This window comes from Manis javanica, chromosome 10 (assembly GCF_040802235.1).
Source record: "Manis javanica isolate MJ-LG chromosome 10, MJ_LKY, whole genome shotgun sequence".
In the NCBI taxonomy this organism is placed as follows: domain Eukaryota; kingdom Metazoa; phylum Chordata; class Mammalia; order Pholidota; family Manidae; genus Manis; species Manis javanica.
In genome coordinates, this window is record NC_133165.1 from 49,465,641 (window position 1) to 49,490,859 (window position 25,219).

The 25,219-nt window shown below is 41.4% G+C and overlaps 1 protein-coding gene across 11 annotated transcripts in view; it reads left to right on the plus strand.

Annotated features, from left to right (window-relative positions):
* The window catches only part of ARHGAP17 (Rho GTPase activating protein 17), a 111,177-nt gene that overhangs the window by 45,957 nt on the left and 40,001 nt on the right, over positions 1 to 25,219 (plus strand). For 10 of the 11 annotated variants that reach the window (XR_012122255.1, XM_073215386.1, XM_073215391.1 and 7 more), the window contains 6 exons: positions 3,069 to 3,108; positions 6,231 to 6,335; positions 11,109 to 11,182; positions 12,921 to 13,032; positions 13,287 to 13,363; positions 16,442 to 16,553. Coding sequence is in view for 10 of the 11 variants with exons in the window: in XM_073215386.1 (XP_073071487.1) it covers positions 3,069 to 3,108; positions 6,231 to 6,335; positions 11,109 to 11,182; positions 12,921 to 13,032; positions 13,287 to 13,363; positions 16,442 to 16,553 (520 nt within the window). In the remaining variant the exon portion in view is untranslated. Of the gene's footprint in view, positions 1 to 1,344; positions 1,431 to 3,068; positions 3,109 to 6,230; positions 6,336 to 11,108; positions 11,183 to 12,920; positions 13,033 to 13,286; positions 13,364 to 16,441; positions 16,554 to 25,219 lie in introns of all 11 variants that reach the window. The other variant, XM_073215396.1, reaches the window with a different exon arrangement.

Sequence of the window (25,219 nt, forward strand, 5' to 3'; positions counted from 1 at the left end):
GTAATAAATTCACAAAGTATATGTAAATCAAATTATCATATTGTACCCTTTAAATATGTATAGTTTTGTCAGTTATACCTCTATAAAGCTGTGGGGGAAGTAATCTTTTCTGATTATAGGTAATTTTTAATTTCAGTTAAGAAGATGCATTGAATGTCTTTCAAAAATTAATTTTCAAACATTAGTGCAATAAACTGTCTACAAAGGCAGGAAACATAGGGTAAACTTATTTTCAAATAGTATGTTAACATTTTCATATAGTATGTTCCATAGACTTTTTAGCCTCTGGATACTTTTTAGGTAAAAGTACTTCTAAACTTAAAGCAAAGGGTCTAGTTATTAATTTGAAAAAAAGGACAATAAATATACTGATTTGCCTTATGTTTTGGATACTCTGAGTATGTGTTCCGTTGTACATTTGTACAGATTGGCGGTTGGGCCCATCGCTTTAGAGTTATGCTTCACTTGAAGTCACGCATCACTTGAAACCATATCAGGCATGTTACTGAAAAATATAACCAACATGCTATTTTTTAAAATTTGAAACAATGTATACATTTATTAAAAAGTCAAATAATAGTAAAAGGCTTATCCTAAAGTACAGTGGGTTGTCTCTACTAACTCCACTCTCCCAGTTGCAACTTATCAACCCCAGAGGCAACTACTTTGGAATTTTAGCTTTTTATTCTGGCATTTACTCATATCCATATTTATAAATAATATGTAAGCTGCTGTCCTTCAAGTTACCAAGTTTTAGATATTACTTCCTAACTCTTATTTTGATAAATGAGAGTTTAAATGGGCTTTTGTATAACCATCCTTTCTGCTTCTGCTCCCTCATTCTTCCAATATAGTTGTATTATAATTTTTTGATATATTACCATTTGATATTTACATTGTTATATCTAATCAATTATCTGCAGCTGAGCATAGTAGTGTACTATGACTAATGGACTCTCTCCAGTGGACTTTGTGTTTTCTGAAGTTAATATTTGCTTTGTTTTTACATGTTTTATTTTCTTTGTGGCTATTGCAGTGCTGTGCTCATAAATGTCTGTCTCACTTAAAAAAAAAAGCCCTGATTTGTATTGTTTGCATTTGTACTGTGTTTGATTTTCATTTCAACTACCAGTGTGAGGTCACTGAACAAGGAGCTAGGAAAAGAGGTACACAATTGGTTCTCCTGTACCACTGAGCTATTACTGACTCTCTCACACCTGCTAATAGTCCATATTGGGATTTTAAAACTAAATTTTCCTCTTCTGCTATATTTTTTTACATATTTTTGTTCATAAGGAGACATACTGGCTCTGAATCTATCTTTTTGAACTTTGATATTAATAGGCCTTGGGAACTTTTGTCTGTATAGAGAAGAAGGAGGTTTCAGAGTTCCATCAGAGGTGTACAGGGTCCTGGCCAGAGAAGACAAGGTGAAAATTGTACAATCCAGTGGTGGTGTTTTGCTAAGGGGGGAGGAAGCTATCAGTGAACAGGAGTAATGGTGAAGCTATGGTGGTCTCATGCCATGTATGTCCCTGCTAGGCCAACTGTCAGAGTTCTTTCTGAGGCTGGTTGCTTGAGCTCCTAGTCACCTACTCCACTTCCCTAACTGGCATGACTACCTGTGCTTGGCACCTCAGCAGGCCTGGCACCATGCATGCCAAGCAAGGGCTGGGATGGCATATTTTGGCCAGCTGCCTGCAGAACTTGTTCATAGAGTTGAGAGCTGGCCTCTTCTGGAAGCCAGAACGTTGACCTTATCTCCAGGCTTTGCTCCTCTGAACCCAGTTGGTATTCAAGGCAGGTCAGGTGCAGAAACCAGTGAGTGAGCCACTCCCGTAGGCATCTCCAAATTAACCGGGGCACTACTGTGACAATTGGTATCTGAATCCTCTGTGGTAAGGCCCAAGTCTTACTTGTGCTATGACCCGAGCATAGGCTGGAGGTGCCCCCACCATACTTCTTGCAGCTGCTGCTGCTCTGGGCTTAGCAGTGTGTTCAGGTCATTCTAGGGGGTCCCATTCATGTTCTGGCCAGCCTTTCCTTCTCTTGCATTGGTTCATGGGCCAGATCATGCAACCTTCCATTCTGCATTATATCTTATAAAAAGGCTTCAACATTACTGGTTTATTGATGGCTTTCCCTCCCTCTCCTCCCTTAATGTTCAGGGCTGAAACAGACTTTTTCTTTTCCCTGTAATAATTTCCTATTCATTTCAGTGGGAATTTGGTAGGGATGCTAAATGACTTGGCTTAAATCACTGTTTGAGCTTAAATACTGTTTAAACCAGAAGTCCAGAATGGTGCTTTGATTGTAGTAATTCTGGGTATTATGTATAGCAATGATGCTGCCCTTTTGAATTGCAGTGAAAAGTCTTCTTAAAAGGTACTGGGATCTGGCACCTGAGACTCAGCCTCTCAGAAAGCTCTTCTGATGATTGTTGGGTGTTACGTTGGTTTTCTGGAAAAGTCAGTGAAGTTAGCAGTAGTTCTGAAGCATAGATAAGGAGAAATTGTGAAAATACTGCTTCTTTTTAAAGTAAAGATGAGGTATCTGAAGAAAGAAATACTCAATTATTATTATGTATCATTGCAGGCTTCTTTGAATAAGGCTATGAAACTCAGAAACAGTCATTTTAAGAACTGAAGTTTAAGCTTCTCTAGTGCAGTCTTTTCACAAAGGCTGTCAAAAGGCCTCCTGCCGTGGAATTATGGGCAGGAGGGGCTTCTTAAAATGTCGGGTCTGGCTGCAGACCTACTCAATTAGGCTCTCTTGCGGCCAAACTTGGAAAATGGCATTTTCAATCAGTAAGTGCATGTGTGAGTCTGAGAACCACTGGGTCTGGGTTGTTTGTTCTTGTCTTGGGTCACTATTCCCTGCAAACTCCTGTTTGTTTTTTGTTGGTTTTGCTTAAGGTGCCCTCTGATGTAAAACTGGTGGAATGTCTCCCCCTGTTATCATTTATTTCTGCTTGTTTTGTTTTAAACTCCAGGATAGTAATTACTAATTTCATGAGTTGCTTTTCATTTCTGAATTTCTAACTCTTGAGCTTTTAATTTTTTCTACAGAGCCGAGAAAACAGAAGTTCTCAGTGAAGATCTATTACAGGTAACAAAATAAAATCTTTTTAAAGTACTCTTTAAACCCATAGCTGAGAACCAAAGCTTATTTATTTATTTTTACCTGAAACAATAAAATTGATTAGCATGGTTTTGAGCAGGAAAGAAAAGCAGTTGAGTTGCATTATGATAAAAAGGAGATCTGAAACTTAGGTGTCGTGTTTTGAAGTTCATATGGGGCTAGCCTGCTTTCAAGTGCCAGGTGTTAGGGCGGGGGTGGGGAAGGAGCCCAGCTGACCTGGCCAGCCCACTGGCACTGTGGCCTGGTCATGGCCCTGGCAGGCTAAGGGGTGCTAGCTCACGGCTGTGAGGTGCCCTTGATAGGTCCGGCCTGTCAGCCGCTGCAGAGGCCCTGTCGGCTCCAGCCTAGAGTTCTTTTAACTTCCTGCCCCCTCTCATGCTGTTGTTCTCTGGCTCTGGGCTGAGTGGGCTCCTGAGGGCCATAGAGTCTGGTCTGTCAGAACCACCCTGAGGCCCTAGGGTGGTCTGTCATCAGCCTAGACTCTCTTTACGATCCCAGGGAAGGGTATTTCCTGCCAGGGACCTCAGCCAGCGCCACTCCACTCTGTCTCCCTGCAGGCTTCCCTGACTTACACACCCCTTCACCCAAACCCGCCCTGCCCCACCTACCCCAGAATGCACCAGGAGGGACTGCACCCCTCCTACCCCGGGGCTGCTGTTAGACCTCCTCTTTGCTCCTCATTTCCCTAGACTACAGCAGGTCTGCTCAAGTGAGTCTCTGAAGACCAAGATCTGCTCCCAGGTGACTTTCTCTTTACTCCTTTGGAGAGAAGGAGCTGGCATAATTTAGAAAAGTGTTGCTTCCATCACACCATGTCAAAACATCCTTCTAGATTATGACAGCCCTCTGCAGGTAACATATATATTAACAGCACCTGTTTTTTCTTTCTGAGGGCTAGAAGTTTTTATTAAGGATTAGAAGGGTTTTTTTAAAAAAAAAAAAGATTACAGAATCATATTCTTAGTGTTTCCTCATTGGTTTTTATCATAAACTTCAAATTCATCTTTAGACTTTCAGAAATACCTGGTTTAGTTAAGGCTAATCTAGGATTTCATGTCAGTATTGTCCTTTCCACATCCCACTTCAGTAATACACGTTATCTCACTGGATTCTTGATGCTGAGATGACGCCTGGGGGCCTTGCAGGCAGAGCTCACACAGCACTCAGGCCGCACCTGTCTGCTCCTGTCCCTCTGCCCAGACATCCACTGGGACCTGAAGAGTTTGCTAGTTTCTAGGAACTCCTTATTTTGTAACGTACTCTGTGTCTGCCATAATTGCTGCAGGTGTTTCCCTTCTGGTTTTGGTTCTTTTTAATTATAAAGAAGGAGAGTAATGTTTAAAAGGGCAGCTTCTGGTGCCTAGCTACCTGGATTCGAATTCTAGGTCTGCCCTGACTAACTTTGTGGCCTCAGGGCTTAACTTAACCTCCCTGTTCCTCATTTTCCAACACTAAAATGAGGCTAACAGCTGCAACCACCCCATAGGGTTGTTAGCAGGAGTTAATGAGGTAGACAAGGATAGCACTGGAAGTGGACGGCAAAGCACAGAGATTGTGCTGTTCTGGTCTGTTTCTGCCCTGAAACTCCCCTGAACTTGCTCTGTATTCCTCCTCTTTGCTCAGCTCCCTGTTTGAGCAGTACAAGAGGCTGCCTTTTCATTTTGCTTTTATGGAGTTTCCCCAGGAGGCTGTAAATCCCAGGAGGGCAAGAACCACAATTTACTTACCGTTGTATTTCTAATACCTTGCACAGGGACTCAGTATATACTTGTCCTTTCAACAGATATTGAGTAAATACCTTCCACTCATGTGCCACACAGCATTCCAGGCACTTGGAATAAATCAGTAAACAGAACAGACCAAGGCCCCTGTCCCTGCAGCCTTTGCATTCTAGTGGAAATTGGAATCAAAATACAGTGGAGTTGGGTGGTTGTTTCTTGGCCTCCTTTTGTGGCAAATGAGGAGTGTGTATTAGTTTTCCAGTGTTTTAAAATCTAGTCATTACAAGATTTGGGGAAGGTGATGTCAAGCCTGGGTCTAAAGAAAAACTGGAGGTGGGCTGAGGACCTTTGAGAAAGAGGCACAAAAAACCACATAACTGGGTAAAGTGTATTCTGCTTTGAATTTGTTGATTTTTCTTTAAAACAGAAAGCATCCCTAAGGGCCCGCACTCATTCTTAATGAGTCATCAGAATACACATTTTTGGCATTCCTTCCTGTAAAAAGCAACTCTCTTTGCCATAAACAGCTATATCCTAGCAATAACATTTTGGGAAGCTAATCATTATGCGTGGGTCCCCTAAGTCAGTGTTTCTTACTGCTGGCTGTCCATTCTACCTTAGAGGTTTATTTAAAAAAAAACAAACAGAAAACCACCCCAAACCCAATAAGGAACAATTTTGAAAATACTGATCTTAAATTAATTGTCAGCATTCATTTTGACCCTTCTGTCTGATGTCCTGTGCGCAGGAGGCTCCCTGCCAACGTGCAGGGCATAGCTTCAGCTTCAGAATGCCCTTGTGGCTTTCCCCACTTGGCAGTGGATCTGGGCCTGCGCTGTTCATGTGTGCTTCTGCAGGCTGGACCTGGGCCCTTGTTTGTGCTGCCATGTATGACTTGACTGCCACCACTCTTTCTGATAGCAGTTTTATTCAGGACTGCCCCCTCTCCCTGCACATGGATTCAGCCTTGTGGGAGTGTAAGGGAGTGTAAAACCCTCAGTGTAAGGGAGGTCAGTGGTCCTCAACCAGGGGCTGTTTTGCCCTTGAGGGGCATCTTTGACGATGTGTGGAGACATTTTTGGTTGTCACTGCTCGGAGAGTAGGGTGTTACTGGTATCCAGTGGGCAGGGGCCAGAGATAATGCTAAGCATACCATGAAGCACAGGAAAGCTCCCCACAACCCAGAATTACCTGACCCCAAATGTCATAGTGAGAAACCCTGGTGTAGGTGAGTGCAAACCACTTCCATTTACACTCAAGAAATTAGATGGTTGGATGCTTTTCTTGCCCACATGCAAATGTCACATAAGGAAGAGGCTGAGTTTGTTCTTAAGACCTACAAATGGCTCATTTGTCTCTGTTGGTTAGATTGAGCGGCGCCTGGACACAGTGCGGTCAATGTGCCACCATTCCCACAAGCGCCTGATGGCATGCTTCCAGGGCCAGCATGGCACTGATGCTGAGAGGAGACATGTGAGTATTGGATGTGACTCAGAGCCATAGTTCTCATGTCTCTGTGAGGCTTTTCACCCTTTGATTGGTTGGTTTTTCCCAAGCAGCATCAGCAGATTTGTACCTTGTATTGCCATTCACACTCATGACACCTGCCTGACCAGAACATTCTTTTGTGCTTAAGACATTGCTGAGCAGAAAGCCCTGTTCACAGTGATTTTCTCCATGTGCTTTTAAAGACTCAGTGAGCCATTTGTCATTGATAAGAGAACGGGCATGTCAGTTAGGAGTGCTTTGATGGCAAAAAGCTGAAAATCTGTCTTAAATTGACTTAGAAAACAGAAGTAATTTATTGGCTTCTAACTGAAAAGCCCAGAAGTTGGGATGGACTTGAGGTAAGTCATGGTGTAGCATTTCAATGATGTGATCAGAATCCCAGTTTTTTCCTTCTCTCCCTCCTGCTGCCTTTATTGTCTGCTATATCCCCAGATGGGCATCCCTCATGGTTGCAAGTTAGCTACCGGCAGCTTCCATGGGCAACTTACTTCCTTATACATGTCCAGCAGGAGTAGGGAATGCCTCTTCCCAGAGTTTTCTTAATGGAGTAAGAAAACCTTTTTTTCCAAGCCCTTGGCAAGTAGAAATCCTCTCCATTGCACTGATTTGTACTGAGTCATATTTCTCATTCCTGACCTTTCCTGTGCCCTTCTAGGTACTGTGGCTAGTGGGTGAGGTTGGGCGAGGAGAAGTGATGCACTGGTTGACTTAAGCTAATCAGGGCTTGCCCCGGAGCATGGGCTGTGGTCCTGTGTTCAGATCACAGGCTTTATTGAGAGCAGGGGAGACTCCTAAGAGAAATCAGGATACTGTTACAGAGAGAAAGAAGGGTAGACTCTAAGGAGGACCATCAAATGTCTACTCCAGGCTACATTTGTTCAGAGAAGGTCTCCATGTGCAGCCAGCAGAGCACAGCAGCTTTTGTTCATTAGTCCCTTTTGTCCTGGGCTGTACAAGTCCCTACCGTATGAGCACATGCTAACCCTCAGAAACCCATATGACATGAAGATGATAGTTTCAGTGGCATACGAGGAAGCTCTGAGTTGCTATATTTTGTTTGTGTCTGATATCTCAAAAGGAAGAACTGGTATGCAGATGATCTATGCTACTCTTATATTTCCAACAGATACTTATGCAACATCTTGACAGCAGAGTTATTCTGCTCTTGCACAATACTTAATTTTCTGCAGTAATATAATCAAAGGAGTGGAAGTTTGCACACACCTGTGATTACAGGAATACTCGCTGCAGGTCCTGCCCATCAGAACTAGACCCAGTGCACTGGTTCTGCTCTGCCCCTGCTGCTCTTCCTCATTCCGTTGCCATGGTTTCTGCTCTGCTTACCCTTTTAACATTGCTTCGTAAGATTCTGTCCCTCTCCTCCTTATTCCCACAGTCTCCTCCTCTATGCTCATGGCTTCTAACTGATGTGTTTATGCCAGGAACTTGGAATCATTTTCGACCAAGCAAAAAAATTCCTCTCTTGAATGTCTGCTTTAGCAAGCATAACCAGTGCTTCCTTCTGTGTTGATTCTTGAATTCCACACACTGTATTATGCAAGCTAGAGAATGTATGGTTATCTTAAATTCCCTTTTATTTTATCCTCACCCTCCCATAGCTGCTTGTTTAGCAAGTCGTGTGATCCTCTGTGAATATATTTTTTAATTCCTTACCTCTGCTACATCTCTACCACCTTTACCTTAAAGCAAGACTTGTTTACCTTGCACCTGAACTGTTGAGTCACCTCTGAGCTGTTTCCTGCCTCTAATTTCCTTCTTTTCCAGCCTATCTCCAACCTGATCACCAGAGTTGGTGTCTTGAAAAACAGATTGACCCTAAAAAAAGAAGCTTAGCTTAGTTGTTCTCAGCAGGGACCCAGATGCACTCCTGAGGATATTTGAAAATCTGTAGAGGCATTGTTGGTTGCCATAGGGACTGGAACACAGTACTGATATTTGAGGACCAAGAGGACTTAATGTTCTTCAGCACCTGGAGGGATAGTTCCTTGCTGGAAGTGTCCTGTAATGCCCGTGGTGCTTCTTTCCAGGAGCACTGGCTGGTTCCTGTTGCCTGGCATAAAGCCCAAGATCTCTAACAGAGTTAAGCCGTTGATAATTTGATTGCATTTTTCCTTATCAGTTTGATCATCTCCCATTTCTTCCCATTCATACTATCTGCCATTGTCCTTCACATAGTTGTGTCTTCTTGTTACTTTTGGCTGCTTTAAGCGTAGCCCAGATGTCACATATATTCATTTAAAAAAAACAAGTATTTATCAAACACCTACTATGTACAAGTAAGTGTAAAGTGAATATATGTACATATACCTGGAGATATAAAATGGATAAGATATAGTCTTCACCTTAAAGGTGCTCACAGCCTGGTACAGAAATGCGCACAAGTGGATAATTATAAAACAACATGCTGAACAAAATATTCATGGGGCATTTTGGGAGGACCAAGAATGGGCACCACAGGAGAGTAGAGGCAATCAGGTGAGGCCTCCTGGAGGAGGTGGTGGCCCAGAATAAAGGAGGTAAATGAATGGCAGATGATGGGCATTATAAGCAGCAGGGGCAGAGGTGCCTGCTCTCATTTCTAAAGCCTAATGCCTTGGCCTTCCTTTTCCAACCTCAAACAAAAGTGCTAAATCAGGGCTCTGAGGATGTCTACGCTCTGCACGTGGGAAGAGTAGTTACCATGAAAATAACAGAAGAACAGGTGACCACAGAGGACCTGTGACATGGAGAATATCACAGCAGTCTCTGGGGCTCCAGAGTACACGGAAAGAGCCCCCCAAAGGCCCCGCAGAGGCTCCAATCCCATGTGTGGATTGGAGGGAAGACGGACTGAGCAGGTGGCCTTCTCAGCCCAGGCCATCAGTATGGCAGAGCTGTGCTGTCGCCCATAGGAGACCTCGAATGATTCCTTTCTCTTCAGTTGGCATTTGTTTTATAAAGTATGACTTTAGGGCCTTTTAAAGGAAACTCTGGTGCTAAAGCTATTCACACCTAGGAAGAGCTCAGCCTCACCTGTGGAGGAATTTGATAGTAGTAGGCAGCATCTTCATTTACCAGCTCAGGTGTTAAATAAGTAGAATATGCTTTATGGACATCAGGAAATAGGACTATTGTGGCTTTGGGGTCAGGGCATAGGGCACTTATAGCTAGGAGCTTGAATGATTACTCCAGTAGAGTTTATCAAAGCAGACTCCTTCTTTATTATTTTTTTCCCCATCGACCCATAGAGATCCAGAATTGCACAAAGTATATTTCTCTTGATTATTGCCTTTATCCTAGACTTAAATTCCCTTAGAAAAGCATAACTAAAATGTACAAATTATCCTTTTATCAGAATCAAAACACACTGCCCATTTTCTGGTATCTGCCTAGTCTAAAAGTATGGAAGCTGGGACTATCTCCTTGTGGGGCAGGTGAAGCCCCTTATTTATTAATTAGAAAATAATGTCGGGGGAGGGGAGATGGGTAACTATATTTGTTGTTACATATTCTTAAATGCCAATGTCCTGCTTTGAATAGGCTCTATATTTATGTGGTGAAAATCCAGAATACATAAAAGAACATAGTGTCTTTTCCCATCCTATTCCCCAGGCACCCTATTCCCCTTACCAGAACCACCACTATAGGCAGTTTCTTGGGTAGCCTTCCAGAGATATCCTTTACAATACAAGCAAATGCAGGTGTAAGTATATCAATGGAACCCTTCAGAAGCAGGAAAGGCAGGTGGACATGCAGAGGTCAAGGCACAACAATACTGCAGCAGTGTGGAAGCTGTGTCCTTGACATGAGTGCCCTTTCTACTGGGAAGGCAAAATGACATGGGGTGCTACAACATCAAACACAATTTTTGTTAGCAGATTATGGTGTTATAACCAACCCACTTGTTACTTTCTAGGCCTCTTCTACGCATATTCTAAGATAAGCCATCAGCTGGTGGTGGTGGAAAGACACTGAACTGGGGCTCAGGCCACCACACTGAGGGCTGCCTCTGCAGCCCTTCACCAGGGTGCCCCCCCCAGGCCACCTCACCCCCCTGGGCTTCAGGGTCCTTGACTGTACAATCAGACATTAATCATATGATTTCAACTGGTTATTTCCAGCTGAAAAAGAAATCTCTGCTTGGAAAATGAGTGGTTTTGTGCTTACCAACCTTAAAAAAAGTTTTTGGATACTTAGCTAGATATTTTTAGATATTTAAATAAAGGTAAATCTTTATGATTATAGCCAAATGCAGAGCCAGTTTAAGAATGAATATTCTAGCAAAACTTTGAAATTGAGCACTTTATTGCATTTATTTGTTATGATAATCAGATAGCAAGGTCAGTGTCTTATGTCCGCAGTGCCTTGGACATAACACACACTTGATTAATAATAATAATAATACCAACAACAACAACAATAATGATAGCAGCTAAGACTTATTGAGTACTTGTGTGTGCTGGGGTGCTAGGTACTTGATGTTGAATATCTCCTTTAGACAATAGGCAGTCCTGGGACACTCACCCGGTAATCATCCCTCTATTCCAGGCATGACAAAACTGTCACAGTTGGAGTCACACAAATCATACTTTTTACACCAGAACCTGAATCCAGACAAGCTCTCTCTTTCTTGTACAGTTTGCCTGGAGGAGAAATCAGTGAATGGTGATCTGAAGCAGGTAATTGAGACTGGGTGTCTATAATAATGAGAAAAACACACTGTCTTCTCTCTTCCAGAAAAAACTCCCTCTGACAGCTCTTGCTCAGAACATGCAAGAAACATCAACCCAGCTGGAAGAGTCTCTCCTGGGGTAAGAGTCGGCCACTTTCAGGAAGAGAGCCAGGTGCCCCGTGGGTCAGTGGAAGTGGATAGGTGGGTGGTATCTGTGGCAGCCATCTCTGTGACAGAAGGATCATGAATGTGATGGCATGGCTCATCTGCCAGGAGAGCAGCACAGGCTCTGTGGGAACAAGTGGGGTCTAGGCTACTGGATGCTAGAGAAACTTCCTTTACTACCAGCAAGGCAAGGGTTGGGTGGTAGAAAGGGCCACTAACAAAAGTAATTGATAGGTCAATATTTATTCCACTAAGCTTGGGAATAAAGAACTCAGCCCTTCCCTGTTCCAGCTGTTGACGCAGATTCATAAACTCTGACTAGTCCCTTCCAGTCCTTAAAAGTCACTTCCTTTAATGGTGTTCACCCTATTGTCAATGGTGGTTGTCTCAGATCACATATTTTCTGAATTATTTGGAGCTTTTTCTTTACATTGGGCATGTATCACATACATTTTAAAAATCTAATAATATATCTTTTCAATTTAAGAGGAAAAAGTTGACCCTTCCTTCTGCTTGCTTCTCTATGAGCCCAGCGTCCTTTAACCCTGTCTGCCCTCTCCTGCTGTACCTGGGGCCCTGCTTCCCAGCTGGGCATGGCCTTTGGTCTCCTCAGTCCATTTCCTGGGGTCTTCCATACACTGTGCCCTACAAGTCTCTCTTCATTCTCTGAAGGATAATGGTTTCCTCCCACTGTTCACCCTTTCTTTGTGCCTTGTGTGCTCCTGTACTTGGGGGCCCTGGGCCTGCATGCTGGGCACATTCCTCCAGCCTGAATGTGCTTCCATGTTTTTTCTTCCTCATGTTGTTGCTGTCACCATCACCACAGTTGTTAGTGGCGTGCTTGCTATGTGCTAATACTGGTCTGTGTGCCTTCTAAGTGATAACTCATTCAGTCCTCAGAACACTAGGAGGTAGGCAGTGTGACATCCCCATTGTATAGGTGAGGAAATTAATAAACTGAGAAGGTAAATAAATTGCTCAAGACCACACAGCTGGTAAATAGCAACGCCTATATTCAAACTCAAGTGGCTTGGCACACAGATCATGTTCTTTACTAGAGCACCATGGCTACCACACACATTTCTCATTCCATAAGAACCCCACAGAGAGTTAAAGGGGGAGGGTTGAGAAGGAAAGGAGAGAGGTGGGCAGTAAGAAGGAGGAACAGTTACAGAACATCCATATCCTTTGCATGTATACTTTGTGTGACATCAGCTGTATGCTTACAGGAAACATGGATTTCATCTGACGTGGCCCTTACATGTCAGCCCGCTGTGTCATGCACCCAGCAGAAAATCAGCCCTAGCGTTAACCCTGGAGGAGACCCTGCCTGGGCTGACCTCACTAGCAGTCATAAAGTAACATGCATTGAACTTTATGTACAATTTTAAAGATTTTCAGGGTGCTTTTGAGAACACCTCATTTTCACATGATCTAGAACCTGATCCTTGAATGAGTTGTGACCTCATTGTTTACACACCCACCCCCTGCCCACACACACACACAGAGTACATACCAGAGGTAGTCTTCTATTTTAAAGTACCAATCTGTGGGCTCACATTTTAAGATGCAGTCAACTTATGATACTTTTAATGCTCTGTTGTGTGCTGCTCCACTGTGTTTCCATCATAAACAGTGGAACTGGCTCAGGAGGGCGACCAGATCCCCAGTTTAATGAACACATATGCTTGTGTGGTGTCTTCTTTTTAAAGGAAGATGCTGGAGATGTGTGGAGATGCTGAGAATCAGCTGGCTCTTGAACTCTCTCAGCATGAAGTCTTTGTTGAGAAAGAGATTGTGGACCCACTGTGCAGCATAGCAGAGGTGAGTTTTTGCTGTGTGGTGTAGAAGTGGTGCAGGCTGCAAGGTGAATGGTTCATATGTATCTGACATTGTAAAATAATCGAGGTTTTTAGCTTCAGCATACACTTCCTTTTGGAAATAAAGGGAGTAAATTGAGGGCACAAAAGCCTTGGTCTATAAGAAAAGAAATTGCAATAAATATTTCAACTTTGAAATGTTAAGCAAAAACCCCCAAGGCTTAACCTGTTTGGTATGTGGCATGTTCTTCTTTCTAGGTGGAGATTCCCAACATCCAAAAGCAGAGGAAGCAGCTTGCTAAATTGGTGCTAGACTGGGATTCGGTCAGAGCCAGGTAAGGTAAAGCTATAAAAATAAGCAGTAGTGCAGTATTCTGTCACTTCCCCAGCAACCATCCTCATCCCCACACAGGTGAGAGGAAGAACACTTGTTGGACAAAATGGAATTTGTCACAGATTCATGCACTTGACCTATAGACCCAGTCACAGCCTCCTTACACCTGCTTTTAGGCCTCATTCCCTCATGCATGGCAGTGGGGGTAATTTAGAACATCCTGTTCTTAGTGAACTGATGGTGAAAGGAGACAAAAGAAAAAAGAAACCTAAGTAAGGGTTTAGGGGAGAGGGGATAGTGGCAGACAGCTCTGAGAGTGTTGCTTGTGAGATAGGGTGTAGGAATAAATAGATCTGTGATCTTAGCAGCTCCTGAGGGTCCAAGTCAAAACCCCATGTGGCTATGATCACCTTCACCATCACGTGCACTCACCTAGGACTAAGAAGGCTGCCCACCTGTGGGCTGATGTCAGAAGAGCAGTCTGGGGGTGCTTCTCAGCAGGGCTCCAGGCTCAGCTCTGTCCTTGAGCGTTTGTATCAGTGACTTACCCAGCTTTCTCCTCAGGCATATGAGAGTGGGGATTGGGAGGCAGCCACCACCAGCCCTGTGCTTTCTCTTACTCCATCACAAAGATTGACATGCCTTTTCTGTAAAGGGCCAGATAGTAAACATTTTCAGTTTTGTGACCCAGATGGTCCCATTGCAACTATTCAGCTCTACAGTAGTAGCATGAAAACAGTCCTGGACAGTACATAAATCAAAGCATGGCTTGTTCCAATAAAACTTTATTTACAAAAACAGGTGGCTTTGCCAACCCCTGCTTTGTTAGGTCTTTTAATCCTTCTTGCAGTCCTGTGATGTAGATATGGTTATTTCTGTTTGGCAAATATACAGAACTACAGCAGTCATTCACTGAGTTTCTGTGTGTCAGAGGCTTTTATCACAGATTTAGAAAATCTGTAACAGTGCTTCATTTCCTTGTGCCTAAGATGCTGTTGAGTATCACTTGCACCACTGACTGGTTTAATATCTGCTTTTTTTCGGGGAAAAAAAAGAAACCCCTGTCCATTAAATGTGCAAATCAATTGTTAAGACATGTCCTGATTTAAGAAAGGATAATATGATAAAAGGAACATGTAGGAATTAACATGGTAAAAATAATTGCCACCATTTACTGGACATTGCCACATGCCTGGTATTGAGCTGCATACATGAGCTGTCAGCTCACTGATTCTCTTTGCCAATCCCTCTTTGTTGGCTCATTTGTGTTTTAGTAGGTACTGACCAGGTGCTTACTGTATGTCAGGCTCTCTGCTGGGTACTTGATGCAGAGGCCCCTCCATGAGAGCTGGCACATGAATGGTTATGTGACACCCCTATTTTTGAGAGGAAGCACGTTTTACAGATAAGGGAAGAGCCTGTGCAGAGTATCTGTATCACTTGCCTCATGCCTTAGAGATAATAAATGGCAGAGCTAGGATTCTGACTGCAAAGTCCATTTCTCCTTGTCTCATGTATCCATGTGGTTAGAATCCTGCAGGCCAGGACTGTGGTGGAGGCTACCCTGAGGTAGATTTTTGCTCAAGATAAGGAAGAATGTTTTAATGGTTAAACAAAGCCATGAATGCTCCCCCACTGGAGTGGGTTGAGCAATGCTTAGATGCTTCTCCGCCAGAAATTTGACACCTACAGTGCGTGTGTCCCACGGGGGATTGCAACACTTACTCTCGATCCTGCACTCATGGTCTCGTTCACTCAATTTATCCAAGTAGGAATTAAGAGAAACTGACACTGTTGAATATTCCTTCTTTACTTTTACTTATTTCTGGATTTTCTCTAGAGGAAAATTTTAATAACTAATTACTAATTACTACTTAATTCCTAAGTGGGAATCCATTATATGCCAGGCATTGCACACACACACACACACACACACACACACACACATATTTGTTCTCACCTTGTGACAGTTCTTCAAGGCAGAGGGTGTTCATCATCTTAGTTTTACCGATGAAGCAACTGAGGCGCAAGGGAGGTCATTGTCCACAGTCACACAGTTGCTGAAGGTAGAGCCGAGCTTCAAACTTGAGCATGTCAGACTCCAAAGTCCCTGTGTGGTCTGCTACATAGCATCTCCAGGTCTGCTTCAGCAGACTTGCTGAGGCCTTGCTCTGGAGGAGCACATCCCATCAGGAATGTGAAAGTGGGCAGAGCATAGCATTTGGGGGGCAATGGAGCAGTCTGGGAAGCTTAATCATTTGCTAACATGGGTTCTCAGGCTGCATCTATATAATATCCATGCTTAAATTTAAAGTGTTAGAACTTTTCACAAGAGCAGACATATTTGTATTCAAACAGAAGTTAAAGCACACTTGAAAACCAAATGGAAACTGTTTTAGAATATTGCCCCCCACACACTTCCCTACTCTTGCAACAGTATAATTCTTTTTTTTTTTAGCCTTTTTGACTTACTATAAAAAGAACATAAATATTCCACATTATCTTTCAGATTTGCTGTAGGTATTGTCTTTAGAATGTTAATTCTTACAAGGGTTTTAATTCTTAAAAGTGCTTTCATAGTGACCGATTGCTACCTATGTGTCTGACATTCTTTTACTTGCTGAAAGTAATCACAGGTGGATTGGTAGCAGGAAGAGCCATAGGGTCCTCAAGAGCAGGAACTGACTCCCAGTGGCACAGAAACATTCCATATCAAAGCAGGAGAGCACGGGAGTGTTTCACAGCGAGGATTCCATAATTGGACACTATAGGAAAAGGGTTTCATGGCTTACTTTTCAGCAGCGGGGCATGTATGAGACAAAACGTGGTAGATCTTGCTTGGAGCAGACAGCTACTCCCAGCACAACAAGGTCCTGTGTTGTGGGAGGCTAATGTCTCTTTTTGTCTGCTTCCATTTCTTAGAGGACAAACTCAAGACAAGCTGGCATCTCAGGTACTGAATAAGTCTCCCAGGTAGAATCAGGTTTGGGGAGAGGGTCTGTCTCCTTTATGTCCTTGACTCCATAAGGTTGAGTAGTACTGCTAGATCTCAGAGACCGACTATCCCCATGTTTTGCAGGTGGAACCAGGCTCACAAATCTTCAGGAACCAACTTCCAGGGGCTTCCATCAAAAATAGATACCCTAAAGGAAGAGATGGATGAAGCTGGAAATAAAGTAGAACAGTGCAAGGTACAAGAATTCCATAAATATGTACTTGCATCAGTCTAGTTTTTGCAAATAATGGTTGAAAGGTCAAATAAATGCACATTACCAGTGTTTTCTGTAATTCCTATCAGAACACTCTGAATGATAGTGAAAGTGATTTTTATTTTCTTCTTTCTTCTCTATTTATTTTCCAAAACCTGACTTTATAGTCAGAATAAAACGATATTTTTTAAAACTTTACAAAAATGTGCAAGCTTATTTAAAATAAAGAATGTGTGAAAAAAAGGAGAGAGAACTGTAGCACAACATATCATAAAGTTACAGTGATTAAAACAATGCACAATAGGCATAAAAATAGATCTGTGGAATAGTATAGGTTTTCTAGAATCAATGCTATTTAAAGGTTGAACATATAATAAAGGGGTCATCATATATCCATAGAGAAGGGAAGGATTATTGTTTAAATCTTGCTAGGAAAATTGGTTTGTAACTTGGAAGAAATATAAATTTTCATTTCATAAAATAAATTCCAGATTAGATGGTTGAGTGATCTCATTCTCCACGCATCTATATATGAAGATAGATGTTTATTCCAAATATTATTTGAGGTGGTAAAGAAACAGGTCTTTGGTGAGTCTTGAATCATCAACCTAGACTTTTCCCTCCTCTACAATTCAACATTTTTCAAAAGTGTTCTGTTTATCCTATTAGGTAGGATTTAGTTTATTAGATATTTTAGTTTAGTAAGGTCATGCTATAATTTGCTCTTCAAGATAATAAACCTTGATCAGTTAACCGCAATAAAATGACTTGCAAAATAATAATGTGGGTAAGATTAAGACAGAGCTCTCAAAGTCATGTCATAGCCATGTCATGACATCCAGGTATACAATGGGAAAATGACAGCCTCTTCAACAGATGGTGCTGGCAAAACTAGACAGCTGCATGTAAGAGAATGAAACTGGATTACTGTCTAACCCATACACAAAAGTAAACTCAAAGTGGATCAAAGACCTGAATGTAAGTCATGAAACCATAAAACTCTTAGAAGAAAACTGGAAAAAATCTCTTGAATATAAATATGAGCAACTTTTTCATGAACGTTTCTCCATGGGCAAGGGAAACAAAAGCAAAAATGAGCAAGTGGGACTATATCAAACTAAAAAGCTTCTGTACAGCAAAGGACACCATCAGTAGAACAAAAAGGCATCCTACAGTATGGGAAAATATATTCATAAATAACGTATCCGATAAGGGGTTGACATCCAAAATATATAAAGAGCTCACACACCTCAACGAACAAAAAGCAAAGGATCCAGTTAAAAACTGGGCAGAGGATCTGAACAGACACTTCTCCAAAGAAGAAATTCAGATGGCCAATAGGCACATGAAAAGATGCTCCACATCGCTAATCATCAGAGAAATGCAAATTAAAACCACAATGAGATACCACCTCACACCAGTTAGGATGGCCACCATCCAAAAGAAAAACAACAAATGTTGGCGAGGATGTGGAGAAAGGGGAACCCTGCTGGTGGGAATATAAATTAGTTCAACCATTGTGGAAGCAATATGGAAGTTCCTCAAAAACTCAAAATAAAAATACCATTTGACCCAGGAATTCTGCTCCTAGGAATTTACCCTAAGAAAACAGGATCACAGATTCAAAAAGACATGTGCACCCTTAAGTTTATTGCAGAGCTATTTATAATAGCCAAGAAATGGAAGCAACCTAAGTGTCCATCAGTAGATGAATGGATAAAGAAGATGTGGTACATATACACAATGGAATATTATTCAGCCATAAGAAGAAAACAAATCCTACCATTTGCAACAACATGGATGGAGCTAGAGGGTATTATGCTCTGTGAAATAAGCCAGGTGGAGAAAGACAAGTACCAAATGATTTCACTCACATGTGGAGTATACTAACAAAGCAAAAACTGAAGGAACAAAACAGCAGCAGACTCACAGAACCCAAGAACAGACTAACAATTACCAAAGGGAAAAGGAGGGAGGGAGAAGGGGAATAAGGGGCATTAGGATTAGCACACATAATGTGGGGGGGGGGCACGGGGAAGACAGTATAGCAGAGAGAAGACAAGTAATTCTATAGCATCTTACTACACTGATGGACAATGACTGTAATGGGGTATGTGGTGGGGACTTGATAATGGGAGGAATCTAGTAACCCGTGTTGCTTATGTGATTATATATTAATGAGACCAAAATAAATAAATAAATAATAAAGTGGGAAATAAATAAATAAATAAACTGTACTGGGAAAAAGAAAAAAAGATACATGTTGCTGATAAAATAGTCTCACACTGACTTCTTCCTGTTCAGAAGAGTTGTATGTTTGCCAGTGTCATTTACCCAACAGTCAGTCGTCTTTGTGTTTGGTCTAACCCAGATCTTGGCTCCTGGCTACTTATTAGATATAAATTTGGTTGGAGGTTTGGGGAGTCTGAACTGATGCATTAGCCTGATGTCTCTTCTCTCAACTTCCACACTGTGGCTTGTCATTTCAAATGGTGAAAACTTTTGAAAGTATTTTCTGTTTCTTTCTCTCTTTATGTCAACCTCCAGGTGCTTTCCTGAGGTTTAAGTTCTGCATTACTGATTCTCTCTCTAACTTTGTGTGATCTGCTCTTTCACTAACTAACATTGAGTTTTAAACTTCATTTAGTCTGTGTTTCATTTGTAAGGTTTTAATTCTTCAAGTCTGCCTTTTCTGATAGTGCATTATCCTTTTCTAGAGCTTATTTCTTCTAAAATGTTTTTAGCCATTTTGCATACTTAGTTTGACAGTCTTTGGTAGCTCTGTGTCCTGAGCTCTCTGTGGGAGCGGTGGAAATTCGCTCTGTGGTGGATTGTTTCCTCGTGTGTTTCACAGTTTTGTCTGTGAGCTCATTTTAAGAGGGATTTTATCTGTGGGACTCCTGGGGATTTGGGAGTGAGTCTCCCCAGAGATTATCAGTTGGAGCCATTTTTTTTTTTTTGAGAGGGCATCTCATATTTATTGATCAAATGGTTGTTAACAACAATAAAATTCAGTATAGGGGGGTCAATGCTCAATGTACAATCATTAATCCATCTCAAGCCTAATTCTCGTCAGTCTCCAATCTTCTGAAGCATAACGAACAAGTTCTTACATGGTGAACGAATTCTTACATAGTGAATAAATTCTTACATGGTGAACAGTACAAGGGCATTCATGACAGAAACTTTCGGTTTTGATCACGCATTATGACCTATAAACAATCAGGTCAAATATGAATATTCGTTTGATTTTTGTACTTGATTTATATGTTGATCCTACATTTCTCCCTTTATTATTATTATTATTATTATTTTTAATAAAATGCTGAAGTGGTAGGTAGATGCAAGATAAAGGTAGAAAACATAGTTTAGTGCTATAAGAGGGCAAATGTAGATAATCAGGTGTGTGCCTATGGACTAAGTATTAATCCAAGCTAGACAAGGGCAGCAAAACATCCACGGATGCAGAAGATTTCTCTCAAAGCAGGGGGCGGTGAGGTTCTGAGCCTCACCTCTGTTGATCCCCAAATTCTCACCTGATGGCCCCCCTGCTACTGTGCCTGTCTTAGGTTGTTCCTCCCTTGAGGAATCTTACCCGTCTCTGGCTAACCAGTCATCTTCCGGGGCCATACAGGGAAATGTAAAGTTGGTAAGTGAGAGAGAAGCCATATTGTTTGAAAAGGTTAGCTTTTTACTTCTTTGCAGATTTATGCCCTGTGGCTTCTATGCCCAGCACTTGTCTCGAGGTATCTTTACCACCTGGAGGAATTATGATACTCGGTAAATTCGATATGAGGCACGAATTCTATTTAAGGGTTGTAATTAGGAAGGAAGAAGAAAAGCTATAGAAGTAGCAGGCGGAAGAAAATATGGGAAGATTGATTATTTCTTTGACATATCTTCTTGTAGAGTGACATAAGCATGTATAGGTTTTAAACTACTAACTAATTTGCACACACATATTAACATAATAGGAATACGGTGACATAAAAAAAGCAAATCTATAATTACCATCCATCTCCAGTGAAGCCAAGAAAACCATTTAGGCACCCTAGGCATTTGTGAAAATTAGTCTATGATATGATGGATATTGTCCAACTGTACTTGAACAGTCTGAGAGAAATCAGACAAATTAAAGCAGCCCATTTCTGGGATCTGTTCACATCCCATATGTTCTTTTAACCGTAGATGGTCTATAGTCATAAGATTTTGGAGTGCTACAACTTGCACCCCTCCCAACTCCTGGTTGAGTTCCAACAGTCAGTACAGATCCGGTCAAATTCGTTGTCTCACTGTATGCACATGCCAGCCTAGACATCTCCCTCCTCATTCCAATGGCAAGTCCAGGAGACGGTGGGCTGGATGCAGCCACAACTGCAGCATCGTCCGGATCCCTGTGGAGGCTTTTTGATGATCATCCCCCGGCACAAGTCCTCCAGAGAGTGCTGATGCCGGAAGCTCCTACCATATCGTATCTTAGTTCATTTTCTGGGTATCCAAGCTAGGCCTTGATCTTCTGCATAGAAACAAACAGACCCTTTGCCCACACTTTGACATGCCCTCTATACCACTGTGCAGAACTCATTGGAGGTCAGCACACAGTAACTGCTTTTTTTTTTTTATTAAGAGAAAGGAATATTATCAGAAAAGAGTACCTCCATAGCTGATCATCTGACACCCTTTAAGTGATCAACATTAAGGATATTTAAAGCATGCGTTGATCTTTGATTTACCAATAGTTTTATCCTATCAAGGAGTAATCCCCCTTTTCTTTCTTTCTTTCTTTCTTTTTTTTTTTTTTTAATTTTTAATCTACACTTACATGAAGAATACTATGTTTACTATGCTCTCCCCTATATCAGGTCCCCCCTAACAACCACATTATGGTTACTGTCCATCAGCTTAGCAAAATGTTGTAGAGTCACTACTTGTCCTCTCTGTGTTGTGCAGCCCACCCTCCCCTTTCTCCCTCCCCCCCATGCATGCTATTCTTAATACCCCCCTCCTTCTCCCCCCTCCTTATCCCTCCCTGCCCACCCATCCTCCCCAGTTCCTTTCCCTTTGGTACCTGTTAGTCCATTTTTGGGTTCTGTAATTCCGCTGCTGTTTTGTTCCTTCAGTTTTTCCTTTGTTCTTATACTCCTCAGATGAGTGAAATCATTTGGTATTTCTCTTTCTCCGCTTGGCTTATTTCACTGAGCATAATACTCTCCAGCTCCATCCATGTTGCTGCAAATGGTTGGATTTTTCCACTTCTTATGGCTTAGTAGTATTCCATTCTGTATATGTACCACATCTTCTTTATCCATTCATCTACCGATGGACATTTGGGTTGCTTCCAATTCTTGGCTATTGTAAATAGTGCTGCGATAAACATAGGGGTGCATCTGTCTTTCTCAAACTTGATTGCTGCATTCTTAGGGTAAATTCCTAGGAGTGGAATTCCTGGGTCAAATGGTAGGTCTGTTTTGAGCATTTTGATGAACCTCCATACTGCTTTCCACAATGGTTGAACTAATTTACATTCCCACCAGCAGTGTAGGAGGGTTCCCCTTTCTCCACAGCCTCGCCAACATTTGTTGTTGTTTGTCTTTTGGATGGCAGCTATCCTTACTGGTGTAAGGTGATACGTCATTGTAGTTTTAATTTGCATTTCTCTGATAATTAGCGATGTGGAGCATCTTTTCATGTGTCTCTTGGCCATCTGTATTTCTTTTTTAGAGAACTGTCTGTTCAGTTCCTCTGCCCATTTTTTCATTGGGTTATTTGTTTTTTGTTTGTTGAGGCGTGTGAGCTCTTTATATATTCTGGACATCAGGCCTTTTTCAGATCTGTCATTTTCAAATATATTCTCCCATACTGTAGGGTTCCTTTTTGTTCTATTGATGGTGTCTTTCGCTGTACAGAAGCTTTTCAGCTTAATGTAGTCCCACTTGTTCATTTTTGCTGTTGTTTTCCTTGCCCAGGGAGATATGTTCAAGAAGAGGTCACTCATGTTTATGTCTAAGAGGTTTTTGCCTATGTTTTTTTCCAAGAGGTTAATGGTTTCATGACTTACATTCAGGTCTTTGATCCATTTTGAGTTTACCTTTGTATATGGGGTTAGACAATGGTCCAGTTTCATTCTCCTACATGTAGCTGTCCAGTTTTGCCAGCACCATCTGTTGAAGAGACTGTCATTTTGCCATTGTATGTCCATGGCTCCTTTATCAAATATTAATTGACAATATACGTTTGGGTTAATTTCTGGAGTCACTAATCTGTTCCACTGGTCTGTGGCTCTGTTCTTGTGCCAGTACCAAATTGTCTTGATTCCTATGGCTTTGTAGTAGAGCTTGAAGTTGGGGAGTGAGATCCCCCCTACTTTATTCTTCTTTTTCAGGATTGCTTTGGCTATTCGGGGTCTTTGGTGTTTCCATATGAATTTTTGAATTATTTGCTCCAATTCATTGAAGAATGTTGCTGGTAATTTGAGAGGGATTGCATCAAATCTGTATATTGCTTTGGGCAGGATGGCCATTTTGACGATATTAATTCTTCCTAGCCATGAGCATGGGATGAGTTTCCATTTATTAGTGTCCCCTTTAATTTCTCTTAAGAGTGACTTGTAGTTTTCAGAGTATAAGTCTTTCATTTCTTTGGTTAGGTTTATTCCTAGGTATTTTATTCTTTTTGATGCAATGGTGAATGGAATTGTTTTCCTGAGTTCTCTTTCTATTGATTCATTGTTAGTGCATAGGAAAGCTACAGATTTCTGTGTGTTAATTTTGTATCCTGCAACTTTGCTGTATTCCCATATCAGTTCTTGTAGTTTTGGAGTGGAGTCTTTAGGGTTTTTTATGTACAGTATCATATCATCTGCAAATAGTGACAGTTTAACTTGTTCTTGTCCAATCTGGATTCCTTGTATTTCTTTGTTTTGTCTGATTGCCGTGGCTAGGACCTCTAGTACTATGTTAAATAACAGTGGGGAGAGTGGGCATCCCTGTCTAGTTCCCGATCTCAGAGGAAATGCTTTCAGCTTCTCGCTGTTCAGTATAATGCTGGCTGTGGGTTTATCATATATGGCCTTTATTATGTTGAGGTACTTGCCCTCTATTCCCATTTTGCTGAGAGTTTTTATCATGAATGGATGTTGAATTTTGTCAAATGCTTTTTCAGCATCTATGGAGATGATCATGTGGTTTTTGTCTTTCTTTTTGTTGATGTGGTGGATGATGTTGATGGATTTTCGAATGTTGTACCATCCTTGCATCCCTGGGATGAATCCCACTTGGACATGGTGTATGATCCTTTTGATATACAGTTGAATTGTTTGCTAATATTTTATTGAGTATTTTTGCATCTACATTCATCAGGGATATTGGTCTGTAATTTTCTTTTTTGGTGGGGTCTTTGCCTGGTTTTGGTATTAGGGTGATGTTGGCTTCATAGAATGAGTTTGGGAGTATTCCCTCTTCTTCTATTTTTTGGAACACTTTAAGAGAAATGGGTATTATGTCTTCTCTGTGTGTCTGATAAAATTCCGAGGTAAATCCATCCGGCTCCGGGGTTTTGTTGTTGGGTAGTGTTTTGATTACCGTTTCAATTTCTTTGCTCGTAATTGGTTTGTTTAACTTTTGTGTTTCTTCCTTGGTCAGTCTTGGGAGGTTGTATTTTTCTAGGAAGTTGTCCATTTCTTCTATGTTTTCTAACTTGTTGGCATATAGGTTTTCATAATAGTCTTTAATAATTCTTTGTATTTCTGTGGAGTCTGTCGTGATTTTTCCATTCTCATTTCTCATTATGTTGATATGTGTTGATTCTCTTTTTCTCTTAATAAGTTGGGCCAGAGGCTTATCTATTTTGTTTATTTTCTTGAAGAACCAGCTCTTGGTTTCGTTGATTTTTGCTATTGTTTTATTCTTCTCAATTTTGTTTATTTCTTCTCTGATCTTTATTATGTCCCTCCTTCTGCTGACTTTAGGCCTCATTTGTTCTTCTTTTTCCAGTTTTGATAATTGTGATGTTAGACTATTCATTTGGGATTGTTCTTCCTTCTTCAAGTGTGCCTGGATTGCTATATACTTTCCTCTTAAGACTGCTTTCGCTGCGTCCCACAGAAGTTGGGGCTTAGTGTTGTTGTTGTCATTTTTTTCTATATATTCCTTGATCTCTATTTTTATTTGTTCATTGATCCATTGATTATTTAGTAGCATGTTGTTAAGCCTCCATGTGTTTGTGAGCCTTTTTTTTTCTTCGTAGAATTTATTTCTACTTTTATACCTTTGTGGTCTGAAAAATTGGTTGGTAGAATTTCAGTATTTTGGAGTTTACTGAGGCTCTTTTTGTGGGCTAGTATGTGGTCTATTCTGGAGAATGTTCCATGTGCACTTGAGAAGAATGTATATCCTGTTGCTTTTGGATGTAGAGTTCTATAGATGTCTATTAGGTCCATCTGTTCTAGTGTGTTGTTCAGTGCCTGTGTGTCCTTACTTATTTTCTGACCGATGGATCTATCCTTTGGGGTGAGTGGTGTGTTGAAGTCTCCTAAAATGAATGCATTGCAGTCTATTTCCCTCTTTAGTTCTGTTAGTATTTGCTTCACATATGCTGGTGCTCCTGTATTGGGTGTATATATATTTAGAATGGTAATATCCTCTTGTTGG